The sequence below is a fragment of the Hirsutella rhossiliensis genome (assembly GCF_020360975.1).
Source record: "Hirsutella rhossiliensis strain HR02 chromosome Unknown scaffold00023, whole genome shotgun sequence".
In the NCBI taxonomy this organism is placed as follows: Eukaryota; Fungi; Ascomycota; class Sordariomycetes; order Hypocreales; family Ophiocordycipitaceae; genus Hirsutella; species Hirsutella rhossiliensis.
In genome coordinates this window covers 1-18,203 of record NW_025408689.1, presented here as the reverse complement: position 1 = coordinate 18,203, position 18,203 = coordinate 1, and the positions used below count along the sequence as shown (strand labels likewise).

General features: G+C 52.9%; 3 protein-coding genes across 3 annotated transcripts; 1 reads left to right on the top strand and 2 right to left on the bottom strand.

Annotated features, from left to right (window-relative positions):
• Positions 1–1,611: 1,611 nt before the first annotated feature.
• Positions 1,612–5,775, bottom strand: HRG_11824 (ABC transporter transmembrane domain-containing protein; the record flags this gene model as incomplete). Its single annotated transcript, XM_044870294.1, has 8 exons — positions 1,612–2,403; positions 2,461–2,499; positions 2,545–3,527; positions 3,600–3,986; positions 4,065–4,077; positions 4,144–4,601; positions 4,649–5,591; positions 5,653–5,775. 8 exons carry the CDS (start codon positions 5,773–5,775, stop codon positions 1,612–1,614), a joined length of 3,738 nt encoding a protein of 1,245 aa, XP_044714590.1.
• A 1,461-nt stretch (positions 5,776–7,236) lies between these two features.
• HRG_11823 (AMP-binding enzyme domain-containing protein) lies at positions 7,237–12,279 on the top strand (the record flags this gene model as incomplete). Its single annotated transcript, XM_044870293.1, has 1 exon — positions 7,237–12,279. The coding sequence occupies one exon, from the start codon at positions 7,237–7,239 to the stop codon at positions 12,277–12,279; it is 5,043 nt and encodes a 1,680-aa protein (XP_044714589.1).
• A 440-nt stretch (positions 12,280–12,719) lies between these two features.
• Positions 12,720–14,610, bottom strand: HRG_11822 (major facilitator superfamily domain-containing protein; the record flags this gene model as incomplete). Its single annotated transcript, XM_044870292.1, has 2 exons — positions 12,720–14,283; positions 14,354–14,610. The coding sequence occupies 2 exons, from the start codon at positions 14,608–14,610 to the stop codon at positions 12,720–12,722; spliced, it is 1,821 nt and encodes a 606-aa protein (XP_044714588.1).
• Positions 14,611–18,203: the final 3,593 nt, after the last annotated feature.

Here is an 18,203-nt window from a genome sequence, read left to right as displayed (position 1 = left end):
TATATATTATTATAGCTAATAACCTTAAGGAAACGTTTCTATATCTTTTAATATTATAGATAGGTTTATAATACGCCTAAAATCTTATTTTTATTATATTAGTCGAATTTAATATAATAGGGAAAATCGCTTACCTAAAAATATTATAAAAACGCTTATATTACTATTATATCGCTAAGAGCTTTAAAACGGATCTTTTAATAGTTATTATAAATATCTTTAATATAAAAGAATACTATTAAAGGTTTAGCTTTATATAAGATAGTTAATATCTCTTAAGCTAGTAGTACTTTATATTAAGAGAGGTTCTGCTTAAGAGCTTACTATATATTAGTCTACTAGCAATAAATATTATATATAGAGGGATTAAGGGAAAGCTTATAGTTATAGCGATCCTTAGTAATACGAAAATCCTACTTTTAAGCTTCCTTATTATATAACGCTATTATAATAAAGCGGAAGGGGCAGTTAAGCTTTTAAGTAGAATATTTATATAGCCTAGTACTTAAAGAAGCTTACTATAGGCTACGATTATATATAAAGAGGAGTCGTATTATAATAGAGAGAGACCTTATTATTATCTCGCTTATATATACTTAACCGCTTAATAACCGCGGCGCTATTCTTATAAAGGAAGTATTAAACGAAGTTATATACCTTATCGTAGGTTTTAAAGCCTAAGGAAGGCGGCAAGGGCGGGATCGTATCTTCGCGTTCTTAGTAGGCATTATAGGCATCGTAGGCATTATCTAACGTATTAAGGAAGGAGAGAAGGGGGTCTATCGCAGCGCTAGTAATAGCTTTAAATTTAGTATATATATATAGGTTATATATATAGGTTATATATACGGGTTATATATATATATAGGCGGGCGTAGGCGCGGGTATAGGCATTTAAGCGGTACGGGTACTTACTAAGCGCGCGCGGTATAAATAGGCGGGGCGGGCTAGCTTTAGTACGTATCTTAAAAATAGGTTGAGTATATAAATAGCAATACTCTTATAATAATAGTTACCGAAGAAAGAGACTGCTAAAGATAACTGCTAAAGAAGATTGCTATAGAAAGAGCTTATAAAATACCGTAGCTAAGCGGCTGTCGAGACTCTAGCTAAGGAAGCTGCCGGACTATAGCTAACGGAGCTGCCGGACCCGTAGAGACTGTTGGTCCCGTGGAAGCTGTTGGTCCTATAGAAGCTGCTAGTCGTATAGGCTGTGGAAGAAGTTATCGTATTAGCAGAGAAAGAAGGAGAAAAGCTAGAAAGAAGTCCGCTGCTTACTGCTAGCGTAGCTATCCCCCCTCTATAATAAAGACTAAACGCCCTCGTCTACTAGAAGAAGAAGCAGCTGCCATAGAGGGCGCCTGCCGGAGACCTCTATCGAAAAGGAAAGCTCTGCGCGGGAGGAAAGTTCAGTTATATAGAGGGATTTTCCATAGTATATAGACTAGCAGGTATAGCTCGTAGAGCTATTAGGCTTATAGTAAGGTTCCTAAATAATTAGGCCGAAGCTATCTATAATTAGGAGCTATAGTTAACTAGTATTAGGGGGCTACTCTATAGAAGCTCCTCTACTAGGTTTATTTATATGCTTTCTATAAATTATATAAATCCTTATAAAAGCATCTGCTGCATGACATTTAGGCGGTAACTCTCGCGTCGTTCAAGCAGCTCGGCGTGGCGTCCATAATCGACAATACGCCCCCCCTCGACGACCAAAATAACGTCTGCCTTCTGTGCAGTATGCAACCGATGCGTGACTGCCAGTACCGTGGCGCGTCGCGACGCCCTATCAAGACCCTCCTGCACGGCTGCTTCTCCCGCGGCGTCGAGGGCGCTGGTACTCTCATCGAGGAGAAGCAAGCGTGGACGACGGACCAGCGCACGTGCAATGGCGAGGCGCTGTCTCTGTCCGCCTGACAGGCGGGAGGCGGAAGGGCCGCATGCGGTGTCGTAGCCGTCTGGAAGAGCGACGATGTCGTCGTGGATGTTGGCCAGGCGGCAAGCCTCTTGGATCTCTTCCATTGTGGCATCATGGCCCGGCAATGCGCCTAAGCCTATGTTGTATCGAATTGTCCCGTCAAACAGAGCAGGATCCTGCGGCACCAAGGCAATGGCGTCACGGAAAGAGGGGGGCAATTGGGCGATGTTCCAGTCATCGAGGTGGACAGAGCCCGAGCTTGGTGCGTAGAGTCGCTGGACGAGGTTGACAATAGTTGACTTGCCGGCCCCTGAAGGGCCCACGATGGCGCAGAATTGGTTTGGTGCAATGGTGAAGGATACATCATCAAGAATAGGGACTTGCGGACGGCCTGGGTAAGAAAACGACACATATTTGAAGGCCACCTTCACGCCGCCCTGGCCATGATTGTCCAGGGGGTTGTCGCAACTTGGCGGCGCCGTAGCCTCGACATCGTCGTGTCCAGCCTTGGCTACAGAGCGACTGGAGCCCAGTTCAACTACTGCCATGACCCGAGACAGGGCTATGCAGGTCCTGGAGAACTCGGGTGCGAGAGTAAACATGTTGCCCCATAGCTGAAGGCTAACCAACATGACTATCAGAATGATGAGCAGGTCCGTTTGCGTGTACTCTCCCCTCATTATCAGCTGCGATCCCCACCAATAGGCCAGGCCGTTGATCATGGGGCCGACGGCCTGTGACATGGCGAGGAAGATGTTCGCCGATGCCGACGCGCGCACCAACTGCTTTGCAGGAGGTTCCAGCAAGCACAGGTACGACCGCATGTAAGTCTTCTCGAGTGACAGTGCAGCGACGGTGCTGATGGACTGGACTGCCTCGGTAGCAAGCGAAGTTGCCTTCGTAAAGGCCTCCTGGTGCCGCTCCTGGTAGCGCGCGAGCATTCGAAGCTGTAGGAAACCCAAGCCGAGCAATATGGGGATAGCCACGAGACAGACGAGGGCAATCTTCCAGGCCACGATGTGGGAGATGATGATGGCAAGGACCACATTGACACAGACGGCGAAGACGGTGCCAAACGTGGAACCGCAGAAGCTACCAATGGCCATGCAATCCTTGGTTATGATGGACAGCGATGCCGACGGGGAGCGGCCGTCTGACTGATGCCACTCAACACGCCGCTCAAGGAGCGACCGGAAGGAGAGAACGCGCAGCGCGTAGAGGACCCTTTCTCCAATGATGCCGAATCCCCACCAGGCGAGAAAGTTGGCCATGAGCTCGACTCCGGCGAGCATAAGGATGAGCCCGGCAAAGAATCTGCCCATGGACGTGATACGGTCAACGGTACTCTGGCAGGGGTTCAATGCCCCGACAGTGTAGCCCAAGATGACGCCGACGCCGGACCAGGCGGCTCCGACGACGACCGCCGCAGCCATGGCAATTGCGAACCACCCTAACGAAGGTCGGACGAGTGAGCAAAGGCCCTTCATGACGCTACCAAACGGTTGCACGTGGATATGACCGTCCTCGACCTCGTTCCGGCCGTCCTCGGGTTTACCATTTGCCTGACTCTCGGCGTCGAGAGGACGTTGTGTCTCAGAGATATGTGCCTCTTCGACGGCCAAATCAGCCTTGTCCAGCGATGGATCGAGCAAGCCGCCTGGAATGGGCTTGGTTCTCGCACCCAACCGTTGCAGCCGGGCCATGTAGGCAAACTTGCCGCCGTCCTTTGCCATGAGCTCGGCGTAGGTCCCCTGCTCGACGACCTGACCAGAGTCAAAAACAATGATGTTGTCGGCGTTGCGAATCGTCGACAGCCGATGTGCGATGGAGATGGTGGTCCGCCTATCGGAAGCAGCTCGCTCTACGGCAAGCTGCATCCTCTGTTCGCAGACAGAATCAACCGAGGCCGTCGCCTCATCGAGGATGAGGATTTCGGGGTCGCGGATCAAGGCTTGGGCGAGAGCAATGCGCTGTCGTTGGCCGCCGCTCACCTGGCTTCCTCCAGGGCCGGCAGACGTCCCGTAGCCAGTACCAAGACGGTCAATGAAGCAAGCGGCATCGGCTTGCTCTGCTGCAAGGCGTACCAACTCGACGATTTCGGCAACCTCGGCACAGCCAGACGCAGCAAATGCAAGCCCATGCTTGCCCTTGGCCGCGACCTGGGCAAGCTCGGGCCCGCCAAGCCGAGACTTCAAGTGCTCGTGGCGTTGGTGTGGAGAGTTGACGAGTCCGAGGGCAATTATCTCCAAGATGGAGCACTGGAAAAGAGAAGGCGTCTGCTGAACAAGGGAGATGAAGCTCCGCAGGGACCTGACATTCAACGTTCGCAGATCGTGGCCGCCCATCTCTATTGTCCCTGCCGTGGGGTCATACAAACGGGCAATCAACGAGGCAATAGTTGACTTGCCGCTGCCAGAGACGCCTACAATCGCCGTGTGCTTTCCGGCGGGAAACTCCAGGTCGACATTCCGCAGAACGGGCTGGCCTGGCCTCGAGGCATACTCAAACGATACATTGCGAAACGTAATCGTCTTTGCCATGCCGGGCTGCAGCATCAGGCCGGCGCTCGATGTCCCATCAATGGCAGAAGGCATCTCAATGTCCTCGGCGAGGCGTCGGTATGCCGAGACGGCACTTCCAAGGAACGGGAGCAAAGGTGCCAGCCCGCCCAGCATGATGCACGCTACTCCATCAGCGACGTGTCTGGGGGAAAAGTGAATGCCAACATACCGTCGACAAGGAGATAGACGATGGAGTATATCTGGCCCATCGTCGCACGGCCGCTCTCCTCGGCCACGGTGTCGGCGATGCGGATGCTGCCCTGCCAGAAGGCTAACGCATTAGCACAATAGGCAACAAAGTACAAGAGTCCAGTCTGGACAGCGGCGATAGCAGCTTTGGCAACGGCGTGTTTGCGCGCACGAGCCATGTGCCTGACGAAGACGGCCTCGAGTCGAGGCGCGGCTCCGAAAGCATGGACGACGGGCATGTGCGACAGGGACTCGGAGGCAACCGAAGTGGCGGATTCGGTCGCCTTGTTCTGGCGCTCCGTCAACTTGGCTATGTATCTGCCGCCGACGAGGCCAGAGAGGACAAAGGTCGGCAGCATGAAGATCAACATGCCGGCCAAACGCGGCTGCTTCGTAAAGGCAATGATGAACACGGTGACGAGGAAGCTCAGCGTCATGATGATGGTTCCGACCTTCTCCGACGTGCCGGACTCGACGGCAGTGATGTCGCTGTGCAGCCGGCTCGACACCTCGCCGGCCGCTCCGCGCACATCGAAGAAGGACGGAGGCTGCCGCAGAAGAGATGCCATGTACTGGTAGCGCAAGCGCTGGGCCAGGCGCTGGCCGACGATGCTCCAGGACGTTAGGTAGCAGTAGGTAAAGGCAAACACCGCTATACCGGCGCAGGCCGTCTTGACCACCTTGTCGTTGATGGCCGTTTCATAGCGAAAGGGGTCCTGGCCGGACCCGTCCCTGGCCGCGCATGTGATGGTATTGAAGTCGTCGACGAGCTGCCCGAAGAGGATGCCGATCAAAGGCCAGGGGACTCCGGCTCCGATGGCACAGAGAGTTGCAAACAATATTAGGAAGACGTCACTAAAAGTTGGCTGGGCGGCAAAGAGGAGTTGGAAGTAGATAAACAGGGACCGGGTGACCTGGTCGACCTGGAGTCAGGCTTGCTTTCTCTCGAGAGACGAGTGAGGTTGGCAACGACGCGAGACTCACCTGTGACCCGCGTTTTGGTCTCGAATCCACAGCATTTGTGCCGTCCGCTGAGGCCTCTACAGAAGCCCGTCTGTCCCCGTCTGCACACTTGTTGGCGACCACCTGGTCCTTCTCTAAAGCCATGTTCCGTGGATCTGTCGAATTTGGAGATGGAGGCGTGCCAGGCTTGGGAACAGCACTAGAGTATCGGAACGCTCGTGTGCGAGCGGGCAAACAAGATTGGATTCAGTTGCTGTTCACGAGAGTGACAAACGGCGGAGAATTAAGAAGCTCTCATTAGTGGTTAATGTCACGCCGGTCATTTCGCCCAAATCGCCTACCATGAGCAATGTGCTGAAGCGGACCCGAGATGCGAGAAGACAGATTGAGGCAAGAGCCTGTAGGATTTAGAATTGCCTCTCATCGGTGGATGCATAACTGCGACCATGACGTGGCAAGTTCCCGGTGGGCGGTTTATAGGGTTTGCGTGAACATGAGGCCTTGAGGCATTAACTCCAGAGCTATAATTAACACGAGGATCTTATAACTTAAGAAATGGCTTGCAGAATATACCGTAGAAACTCACTAAATTGGGCCAGTGTTGGCAGTCTAATTAAATCTGTAGGCGCCCCACGTATGGTGCCATCTCAGACTGCGTACTTGGAAAAATTCGAACTTCTTATAGGTACCCGTGACAGCTTGAACATCGTATCATACAAATCTCGACCAAAGACGGTTCCGTGAGTCCGCATAGTAACCTTTTCCGAGTCCCAAATGACCCCATAATATCCTATGACGGGCACGTCGGTTAGCTTCGTCATCCTGGCCCATTAGACCTATAGTACACCCCTAGGGGCGGGCCCCTTAGCTAGGCCGACACCTTACGGCTTGGTCTGCGGACTCCTCTGCGTCTTGCGTATAACATGACGGGTATAGCTGATATTATAGAACCTGCACTGAAGGTTTCTATATCATAAAGACTGTAGGAGTGGGTGTGATCCTAATGATTACACCCTCAAGGGAGGAAGGACAGAGCTAGCACTACCCTGCCAATGCACCCCTGTTCCACTCGTAACGTAATATGGTTAAAACCTGCATGTGGAGCTATCATTTCACACCGTTCTTGATTAGATTGATAAGATGATCTTATAACGATTTGCGCTGTTTTTGTCCTGCTCCACCACGTTTGGGTCTAGATTGATAAGAAGATCCACCTAATCAAAATTTGCGCTGTTTTGTCCGGTTCCACTCGGCGGAGTGAACTTGGAGGAGCGGTGGCGAGGGCCGTCGGAGACCGAGTTCTACCGCGGAACAGCAGGGGAAGTCTCATTCCTGCCTAGGTATACAAACCAGGACAGAGCGCGGCATTATCAATCGCAAGGAGGGTGGACCGGGGAGTGTAACTAAAAATGCCTTGTATTATTGACCGCCGAAGCACTCCATGGGCTAAGCGGTCCACCATAAAGGTGCGGAATGGCTCGGTGGCAGCTCCAGGCTGGCCGCTGTGTAGAAAGCACTGTTGCCTCTGTATCCCGGCTTGAGTGTTGACAAAGTCCTGAATACCACTCGAGGCAGTTGCTTGCCGAGGAATTGAAGATGGCAGTCATGACCGGTGGCGTCGATGTGCCGGGAACCGCAACCGTCAACTCGGCCACAGAGCCAGCCAGGCCTGCTTCGGAGCAACCCATTACAAGTCGACCGCTAAGCAACAAGGACTTAGAGCAGATTTGGACATGGAACGAGGCCGTCCCTCCGCGAATAACATCATGCATGCACGATCTCTTCCGCGACAAGGCCCGGCAGCGGCCGGATGCCGTGGCCGTGGAATCGTGGGATGGAACTTTGACGTACGGCTTGCTCGACGAGCTTTCGTCACGACTTGCACGGCTACTGAGGCCAAGGGGCGTCGAAATCGGCACCCGCGTTGTCTTGTGCTTTGAGAAATCCATGTGGACCATCGTGTCGCTGCTGGGCGTCATGAAAGCCGGCGCGACATTTTGTCTCACCGATCCGAGCCAGCCAGAGGCAAGGCTGCGAGCCATTGTCGAGCAAATGGGGGCTCGATTAGTCGTGGCTTCGGTGCTCCAGAGCCAGCTCGCGGCGAGGATATGCGCCGAGGCCCAAGTGGTGGCCGTGTCGCGGGACTACCTCAACCAGTCCCACGACGAGACCCCGGAAGGCCTGCCTCGAGTTCCAGGGACCTCGCCCATGTATGTCATCTTTACGTCGGGCAGCACGGGCAAGCCCAAAGGCGTCGTCATTTGCCACGAGAACTACACGAGCGGCGCCATCCCGCGAGCCAAGGCCGTCGGCTACACGCAGAGCTCCCGCGTCTTTGATTTTCCCTCGTACGCCTTCGACGTAAGCATTGACTGCATGCTTTGCACTCTGGTGACGGGCGGCACCGTCTGCATCCCGTCCGAGGCGGACCGAATCAACGATCTGAGCGGCGCCATCCGTAGGAGCAGAGCCAACATTGTGCAACTGACTCCCTCGGTCGCCCGTGTCTTGGAGCCCGACATCATCTCCTCGCTCGACGTCCTCGGAGTAGGAGGAGAGGCGGTATCGGCAAGTGACGCCACGGCCTGGGGCAAGACGACAACCGTCGTCATCGGATACGGGCCCTCGGAATGCACCATCGCTTGCACCATCAACAATGCCGTCGGCGCCTCGACGGGCATCGGAACGGGTGTTGGCGCGACGACGTGGATCACGGATCCGGACAATGACGGCATTTTAATGCCCGTGGGAGAAGTGGGCGAGCTCCTTGTCGAAGGGCCCGTTGTCGGGGCTGGATACCTGGGAGAGCCGGAGAAGACGGCCGAGGTCTTCATCGAGAGCCCTACCTGGCTACGTCGCGGGCACGGCTCGGTCCCCGGCCGCCGGGGTCGCTTGTACAAGACCGGAGACTTGGTCCGCTATGAAGCCAAAGGCTCAGGGTCCATGGAGTTTGTTGGGAGAAAGGACCACCAGGTCAAGCTTCGGGGACAGCGGGTCGAGCTGGCAGAAGTCGAGCATCACCTGCGGACCTGTGTCCCCGCCGGGACCGAGGTCATCGCCGAAGTTGTCGAGGGCGCCGGCGGCTCCAAGACACTGACTGCGTTCCTCTCGGAGCCCTCGGGCCCGGCCGTGGCCGACACGGGCACCTTGCTGACGGAGCCGTCACCGGCACTGGCGTCTGCCCTTGCCGGGATCGACACTGCCATGGAAGCCAGAGTACCGAGATACATGGTCCCGGCGGCTTTTGTAATCATCCGGACCATGCCTTCTCTCGTCTCGGGCAAGGCCGATCGGAAAAGGCTGCGCGAGTTGGGCGCGTCGCTGCGGCCCGGTGCCGGCGCGGGACATGGAGACGACCAAGAGCCAGGGGCAGAGACGGACAAGGAGAAGAAACTGCAAAGGGCGTGGGAACAGGTCCTGGCGCCCGGCGTCAAGATCGACAAGAAGAGCAACTTCCTGGCTCTGGGTGGCGATTCGCTGGGCGCAATGAGGCTTGTTGCGGCTGCGCGAGGCGAGAGTCTGGGCCTCAGCGTCGCCGCCATCTTTGCCAACCCCAGTCTCGACAAGATGGCAGCCGAGGCAGCAGACATGGCAGACGCATTCCAGGACCCGGTGCCGCCTTTTTCACTCCTCGAGTCGGACTGGGACGCATCAAACGCCAAGACGCAAACGGCTCGCCTGTGCAATGTCGCCCCAGACGCCGTCGACGACGTCTACCCCTGCACGCCCCTGCAAGAAGCCCTCATGGCTCTCTCGGCCAAGGTCCAGCAAGCCTACGTCGCCCAGCGTGTCGTCGAGCTCGAGGATGCCGCCGCCGCCGAAAGGCTCTTTGCCTCCCTCGACACTGCCAGTCGAGACTGCCCTATCCTGAGAACAAGAATCGTGCAAGTGCCCGGCCGAGGTCTCGTCCAAGTCGTGGTCCGGGGCGGCCTCGTTCGCCGCGGGAGTTCGGACCTGGCAGACTATCTCGTCTCGGACAGCGAGGAGAGCATGCTTCTAGGCGAGCCGCTCGTGCGGTGTGCCGTCATTTCGAGCACCACCAACAAGGTTCATTTCGTGCTGACCATGCATCATGCCCTATACGATGGCTGGGCAATACCGCTCATCATGGATCGCGTTAACAAGGTCTACCGCGGCCAGACGCTCCAACGCCCGGCCGAGTTCAAGCATTTTATCAGGTATCTCGGCAGCGTTGCCCGCGAGGACACCGCCGCGTACTGGCGCGAGCAGCTCGACGGTGCCACCGTGCCGCAGTTCCCGGCCCTGCCGTTCGACGAGTATCAGGCGCAGGCCGACTCCCTGCTCGAGGTGTATGTACCGCTCCGCCCTGCTGCGGCATCCGAGGCAACAATGGCCACCGTGATCCGAGCCGCGTGGGCCCTCGTTGTCTCGCAGTATGGCAACCAAGACGTCGTCTTCGGGGAGACGCTTACGGGCCGAAACGCCTCCGTCGTGGGAGCCGAGCAGATTGAAGGGCCCATGATCACGACGGTGCCCGTACGCATCCGAATCCATGGCCATGTGACAGTGGCGGAGTACCTTGCGTCCGTCCAAGAGCAGGCCGTGTCCCAGATTCCACACGAGCACTTTGGCCTGCAGCACATCCGCAAGCTGAGCCTCGGTGCCTTCAACGCCTGCCAACTACGAACAGGTCTCGTCATCCATCCCAGCACAGGTCAAGAGGAACTGCAAGACGACCACCTACTGGCCAACAAGCTTGCCCCGGCGGGCGATGCAGAGGCGGCTCAAGAAGCACTTAGGTTTAACCCGTACGCCCTGATGCTCGTCTGCTTCATCGATGCCGAGGGAGTTCGGGTCATGGCGAGCTTCGACTCTCGTACTGTGGCCTCGCCAGTGATGCAGGGGGTCCTGGACCACTTGAAGCGTGTTGCTCAGATGCTCTGCGACGAGGAGAGTGGCAGTCTTGCGCATGTCCTGGATCTCACCAGTGACGACTATCCGTTAGAATACAGCCATTTCCAACATGCCAAGTACGGCTCAGGGGCACGGTCTGTGGCAACGCACGCCACCAACCACGGCAGAAGCATCGAGGATCAAGACGCTGCGAGGCCCGAGCTAGTTACATCGCGCCGACAGATTGCCCTACGGCGCCTCTGGAGCAACGTCCTGGTCATCGAGGAGGACGACATTGGCCTCCAGGACGACTTTTTCCTCCTCGGGGGCGACTCCATATCCGCTATGAAGCTCGCGTCTGAGGCACGCCTCGAGGGCTTCAAGCTGACCGTCATGCAGGCGTTCCAAAACAGGTCTCTGTACGACATGGCGAGAACCATGGGGGACGAGACGGCAGCTCCGCCGCAGGAACCCGGCAGAAACAAGCCCTTTTCACTGCTACGTGTCCAAGACTGCCGCCGCGTATGGGTGCCAAACGTGATTCAGCCCCAGCTTGCAGACAGCAGTTGGACCGTGGCCGACGTGTTGCCGGCCCGTCCGCTTCAGCAACTTGCCGTCAATGGAACGACGCAGGTGCCGAGATACGCCGTGCGCTACGAGCTCATGCATTCCGACGTCGGCTTGGACAGGGCTCGACTCACCAGGGCGTGCGATGATCTCTTTGCTCGAAACGAGATTCTTCGGACCGTCTTTATTCAACACGACGGACAATGCCTTGGCGTCGTCATTCAAGACTTGCCTGTCTCTTTCGTCCACCATGTCATTGATGGCGACGTCCAGCAGTTCTCCAAGCAGCTCTGCCAGCTCGATGTCCTCACCAGCATGCCCCTGGGCTCCTCGTTTGTCAAGTGGTTCCTCATCGAGTCGACCAAGGGCCCATGCTGCCTCATCCTGCGCCTCTCGCACGCACAGTACGACGAGATGTGCCTGCCATTCCTGCTGAGGCAGCTCTCTGCCCTACATGAGAACAAGCCCGTCCCAGCGTCGGTCCCCTTTTCATCCTACGTCGGCCACGTGTTGCAGGAGAGCCTGCCTGCAAGCGTCTCGTACTGGCGGGACCTTCTCGCCGGCTCGTCCATGACGGTCCTTAAGCCTGATATCCCCGTACTCAAGAGCAACCATTTCGCCATTCGACGGACTGTCGACATTTCCTCCCGTCCCCGCCACGTCACCATCGCGACGCTCCCGACTGCGGCCTGGGCCCTATGTCTGGCCCGCCGACTCTGTCTTCGAGACGTCGTCTTCGGGGAGGTTGTCAGCGGACGCAACATAGGCTTCCCCAACGCCGACGCCGTCATGGGTCCCTGCTGGCAGTATATCCCCGTGCGGGTGCGCTTCGACGCGGGCTGGACGGTGCTCGACCTCCTCGAGCACATACAGCACCAGCACGTTGCCTCGTCGGCGCACGAGGGTGTCGCCATCGGCGAGATCACGGCCCAGTGCACCGATTGGGATCCCGCCACCACGTCCAACTGGTTCGACTCGGTCGTCCACCAAGACGTGGCGCACGTCGAGGGCCTCTCCTTTGCCGGGGCCGACGTACGCACCGAGACGGTGTATCCGCACGAGGAGCCGCTGCGCGAGTGGAAGATTCAGGCCTTCATCGAAGGCCATGACATGACGCTCGAGATTATCACTGTGGAGAGCTGGGGGGAGTACGCCAGGGGTCTGCTTGACGACCTGGTCAACGTGGCGACATTTCTGGTCGAGGAGCACCGGGGGCTCGTATGTTGAGCCGACGCACGGAGCTAGAACTTTCCATTCCTTCCAAATTGGCCCTCTCTCGAAGGATAAATAGATCAGTCGTTTCCACTCAAATGGATAGACATGTGGATAGAAGCCCAGTTTACTCTACCCCCCCTAGCATCGTCCTCCTTAGTATCCATGGCAATTCAGAGACGCTGAGCATGGGTGCTCCAACTACATGTATGCGAATATTGTCATAGATAGAAGCATTTATTTTGTAGAGATTATGAACTTTTTTTCTGATTGTATTACATGCGGTGCAAATAGTAAACCTTTGATGGAGAAATCTTCGATTCCGCTACCGACAGGGGGCACACATTGAGTGCTGCATTCGGACACCACCTTGAATCAGCCGCCTTAAGGTGATACGGCCTGTCCAGCAGACCAAGATGTCAACTGTTAATAGTGCTCCCCAGTGGCCGCGACAGCTAGAAAACCGTGCCTTTAGTCTGCTTTCCGTGGACCTCCTCGAGCTTCTTGACGTTAATGTTCCTCCAGCAAATGATGGAGAGCAGGCACAAGGGCATGAAACAGGCGCCGGCAATCACCATGAGCCTCATGACGTGGCTATAGGCTCCAACAACGGCTTCGCGCTCCGGGGAGCCATCGGGGAACGACATCTGCAGGACGATGTCGCCAAAGATGGTCTTCGACTGGTTCTTCATGGGCTCTGGCAGGCGATTGTATAGCTCGGTAGGTAGCATGTTATTCCATATGCCTCCAGCAATCGCATAGCCGATGGAGGAGCCAACACCGCGAAACAGACCGGAAAGGGCATTCACGGCGGCGATTTGTTGATGAGTGACGGGGGCCATGATCGCGATGGAGCTGCACACCATAAAGAAGCTGGCACCAAGACCGACCAGAACCTGGGTCAGGGCGAGAACACCGATCGCAGCATCGGGAGAGCGGAGAGGGATGATCAGCGCCGTGCCAAGTAGCATAAGGGGAACACCACAGAAGGCGGCCCATTTGAAGTTGCCGGTCCAGCTGATGAGGGCGCCGATGATGGGCGCGAAGACGGTCGAGGTCAGTGAGTAGGCATTGAGGATATAGTTGGCGTTTGTGATGCTTTGTCTATGGACGACCTGAAGGTACGAGCCGAAATAGCCGTTCCAGCAAAAGTTAGATAGGAACATGATGCCGGTAAGCAAGCAGGAGCCGATGATGGTGCCCTGCTTGAGAAACTCGAACGCGAGAAACTGGGTCGGTGCGAGCTTGCTCTCCCAGAGGTAAAACAAGACGAACAGCACAACGCCGAGCACCACCATGACGATGATATACGGGGTTGACCATCCTTGCGGAGCATAGCGAGCCAGACTAAAGGGCAGGAGCAAGGACGACAGGGCCGCAGCGATAAGGAGTATGCCGACCAAATCGAGCTCGATAATGTAATGCTTGGTCGATTGGTACCAGGTCCTCTCCGACGAACGTCGGTTGCGTAAAACCCCTTGCTTAGAGGCTTTGCATATCATAAACGTCATCAGGATAATGGCGGGAACACTGCAGCCCGCTAGAATTATGGCGAATGCACCAAAAGCCCACCGGAAGTTGAGGTTGGTGTAGAAGAGTTGGGCAATGGCAGGGCCTGCAAACGTGCTGGCGATGCGAGGCGTTTCGTTGATGCCGAGCATAATCATACGGTTTCGGAGCGTCGTCATGTCCGAGACAAGGACCCCTACCACGTACGTCATACCAATATAGCCGGTTCGGTAGAGCACGTGGGCGGCTATGTACGTTTCCACGTTTTGGCAGACGGCCTTCATGATCATGCCGAGGAGACAAACAAGGAGCATGGCGAGAAAACCCTCGATACGGCCCCAGATGTCGATGACTTTGGCGAGAGCAAGGGGCGTGCAGCCGGATATGATTGACGACAGGATGTTGCCAATGTTCAAGAGGCCGTGTTTACCGAACGAAGAGGTGATGTATGGGTTGAGGGTCAAATCGACGTAAACGTAAAGCGTGCCGACAAACTCGATCAGATACAGGCTTGGTTTTGGGGGTGTTCGAGTCAGGTCTCATGCTGCCGGTAGTGGTTGGGGAGAGGCCTCGCGCTTACAGGACAAGCGTGCTAACCAACGTCCATTTCGACCAGATAGTCGTCATGGCTCGCACGCGCTGCACGCCACGCTGGAATGCCTCGTCATCGGAACCGGGGGCGTCACCGGAGCCAGCGGTGTGGTGCGAGGCAAAGACCTCGTTGGAGTGCGGCTCAGGGTTTGCCTTGATCTCCGTGTAGCGCTCGGCCGAAGCGAGCTCGTCCGACGTGCGCTGGCCGATGCCTCCGGCGAGATTGGGGGGTGTACTAACTCCCATTGCAGCAAGATTGTACGTCTTGAGTCTCTGGGTGAAGCCAGTCAGGACTAATAGGCAGGAAGTCCGTAAGCAAAGCTCTCGGTAGAGTAGAGTAGCAATTGAAGACTAAAGAGATCCTTTAGAGCTGGGGGAGGAGGATATAATAGGATCCTCAAGGCGAGCGATTAATGGACCTTCCACTCGGTTGCCAAGACCTGCGGTGTAAGTCCTATGCGTGCCCACCAAGGGCGCAATCCTTGCTTATAGCAATTAGACTGGCCCCAGATAAGAGGCAAGTTGCTACCTGCATACATTACATCAGGGCCCTGACCAGGGATTCAACCGCTCTGCCTAGGGAACAAACTAATAGTGGAGAAGCTGTCGTGTGTGTACCTAGAACGGGTAGTCAGCGAGGTAGAAAGTATTTATGGATATAATATAACCACGTCCGCAAGGGTAAACCCCTGCTACCTAGTAAAATAGGATAACATGCTCTCTACTTTGGCCTACAGCGTGCTGTCATACCGGACTTAATAGTTGCTAAATAAACTTAGTGGCCAGGCAACATAGGCTTAAGTACTCTATACCTGCTATAAGCTACCTAGGTACCTTTTATGTCCCCTTTCCCTTTTAGTTGAACACGCCAAGGCTTCTCCACTTTTAGTTTCATCTTTAGGCAGAGCGGTTTAATACTCCCTAGTCAGTGCCTTAAATCAGATAAACAAAACGGCCCAGAGACATTTATTGTTTAAGCAACAACTATCTTGCTTGCCTAGGTGAGATTTCCGCTTGTCATGTATTTAACAGCCTACTAAGTCAAAAGGGTACCTATCCGTAGTTCTTTCCGGCTGGTGGCATAGTTTTCACGCCCGGGCAGTGAGGCCCAAAACAGCGGGGCGGTTAGTGAGTTGTTGTGGCTTAATAGTTCCAAGGGAAGATTCAGTTTTGCTTCACATTTTCGAAGACGTGCTTGAAGACAAAATGAGCCTTCGCCGCCGAGATTAAGACGAGGCGAGTACTGTACCTAGCGGATGTCACGTACGAGGAATGCAAATGCAGCAGGGTCTACAGACGAATGGGTGGTGTGAACCTAGCTATAGTGGGGCTGTAAGCGGATCATGGCCGGAGGGAGCCGATGGGGTCCCGTCACTCTCCTGCGGGAGAGGCCTGGCCGGGTTGGCTTGCAGGGGCGCTTCATTTCAGAGGACTTCTCAGGAAAAAGGGTGGCGAAAACGTTGCTGGAAGGACCCGGGGCGCCATGTGGTTCGTGTTTACGGAGGGGGGGGGCCGGAAGGAAGAACATTTCATCTCTTCGCTCTTCAAAGGCAAGGCACGTAGGGCGCAGAAAGGCGCGGAAGAAAGATCCTTTCGTTAATTCGTTCCCTAGAGCATAAAATCCCGGCAGCGTCTAACAATCTGTCATGGAGTCCTCCGCTAGGGAAGAGACAAACGAGTACTAGGCTTTGTGTCAGTCTGATCCTTAGGGTGCATAACTAGAAGGTGGTGCACCTAGAAACCCCTAGGTTAGGACTTTACTGCAACGAAGGATCTCGAACCGGACGGTCCGGCCAGCCACCTCGACAGCAGCTGGACCGAGCGCACCCCGCCGGACCGAAATGCCATCCCAGCCGGTTACTGCTCCGGAGCCTACCCGCCCTTGCTGCAAATGGTGCCCCGTCAGTTTGAGATTATGAAGGTGTTGAGAACATTTCCCTTTATTTGCGCACCCTCGTTTGCGCTGGAAATGACTGTTAAGTCTCTGACTATATAGTCTACCACTAATTACTGTATTACCTCCCATTGTTCATGCACTAATTAGTGGGTTCTGTGAATAATAATGTTAGTTCTTACCGGTTAGACGCAAACCAATGTAGTACTCTCAAGCAGGGGCTTGAGAGCATAGTGGAAGAAATAGGGGCATAGAAAGGTAAATTTAGTAATGCATATCTTAGTCTATCTATTAGGACAAGGGAGGGGCTTATATAGGTATAGTGACTATATATAGCTAGCTAAAAGAGGGCATTAAGATATTCCTATACCTAAGTTAGGCTTATATAATATCCTTAGGCTAGGGGAGTTATATTAGCTAGGCAGGCTTCCTTATATATAACTATAAGGTCTATTAAGCATAATTATAGCCTCTTATACCTACTCTCCTTAATATACCCCCTTACTACCCTAGCTTCTAGATAGTAGGGCAATAGGTAGAGGAGCGTTCGGTCTAATAAATATAAAGCTATTCTAATATTAAATTCGGCTACTTTATTATCTATTTAATAAGGTTATCTAAAAATAAAGGAGGCTTTTAATTATATCCTATAAAAAAGGGAAGGTAAATATAGTAAAAGGGAAGTTTATTTAGCGGCTAGTACTTTATACTATATAGGTACGTTATACTAGCCGCCCCCTCTTACCTAAGAAGGGTTTAAATATTAGTTAATTAAGGTTATATAACCTACTCTTACCGCTTAATCTAGTAGTTAAAGGCTATTATTATTAACCCCTTTTATAAGGGATATAGCTACTATAAGGCTAGGTAAAAAGGATAATATATATAAAAAGGTAAAAGCTAGGACCTAAGGGAGAGGATATAGGGAGAAGCCCCTTATTTCCTCTCCTCTTAGGTCCCTAAGTTTATTACCTACGCCCCCCCTAAGGCATAGTTATATAACCTACTCTTCTACTATAAAGGGAGTTAAACTTATAATTAATAGGGTTATATAACCTACTCTTACCGTTTAACTAGCAGTTATAAGTTATATTTATAATTTAACGGGGGTATCTATACCCTAAGGAATATATATAGCCTACGTAGCTATAACGACCGGTGTTATTCCTAAGGGATAAACCTATCGAGGGGTTTATATTAGTAGATATAATAGGGCGTAGTCTAAGTAATAATAAGTATATTACGTAAATAATAAGTTAGAGGTTATAGACTATAGACTATAACTAAGTAATTAAGTAATTAGAATTAAAAATTAGATCGTAATACAGATCGTAATAATTATAATATATTAAAAGCTATTAAGCTATCTATTTAAAGGAGTATTCCGTTCCTTCCTTATATATCTTAAGAGCTTCCTTAGATCGCCGAGAGTACTAGGTAATCTTATTGCCTAAGAGCGCTAGAGCGCTAGAGCGCTAGAGCGATCCTACGATCCTAGCTATAAAGTATTAAAGCGCTAAAGTAACCTATCGCTTTAAACTTAATTAGCCTATCGATCTATTTAATATTCCTTGCTCCCTACGTTATATATCCTTATAATATATACTAGTCCCTGCGGTTTACTAGACTATAGTTATAATAGGATACTTCCCTTCTTTTTAGTCTTACCCTTAAGACCTACTACCTTAGCCACTATATATAAATATACCCTTATCGCGTTATATATAAGTATATTATTCTTTATTCTTTTATCTTCTTAGGATATACTACTAATAGTATATTTAGTTATATTTAAAAATCCTATTCTTATAATTCCTATAAATCGCGTTAATAATTAAAGCTAGTATTCTAGACTAAGATCTATAGTATTAAAATTATACCTTACTCTTATTATTTTTAGTTAAGCCTAACCTATAAGGTCGGCGAGCGTTTTAATTAGGTTAGG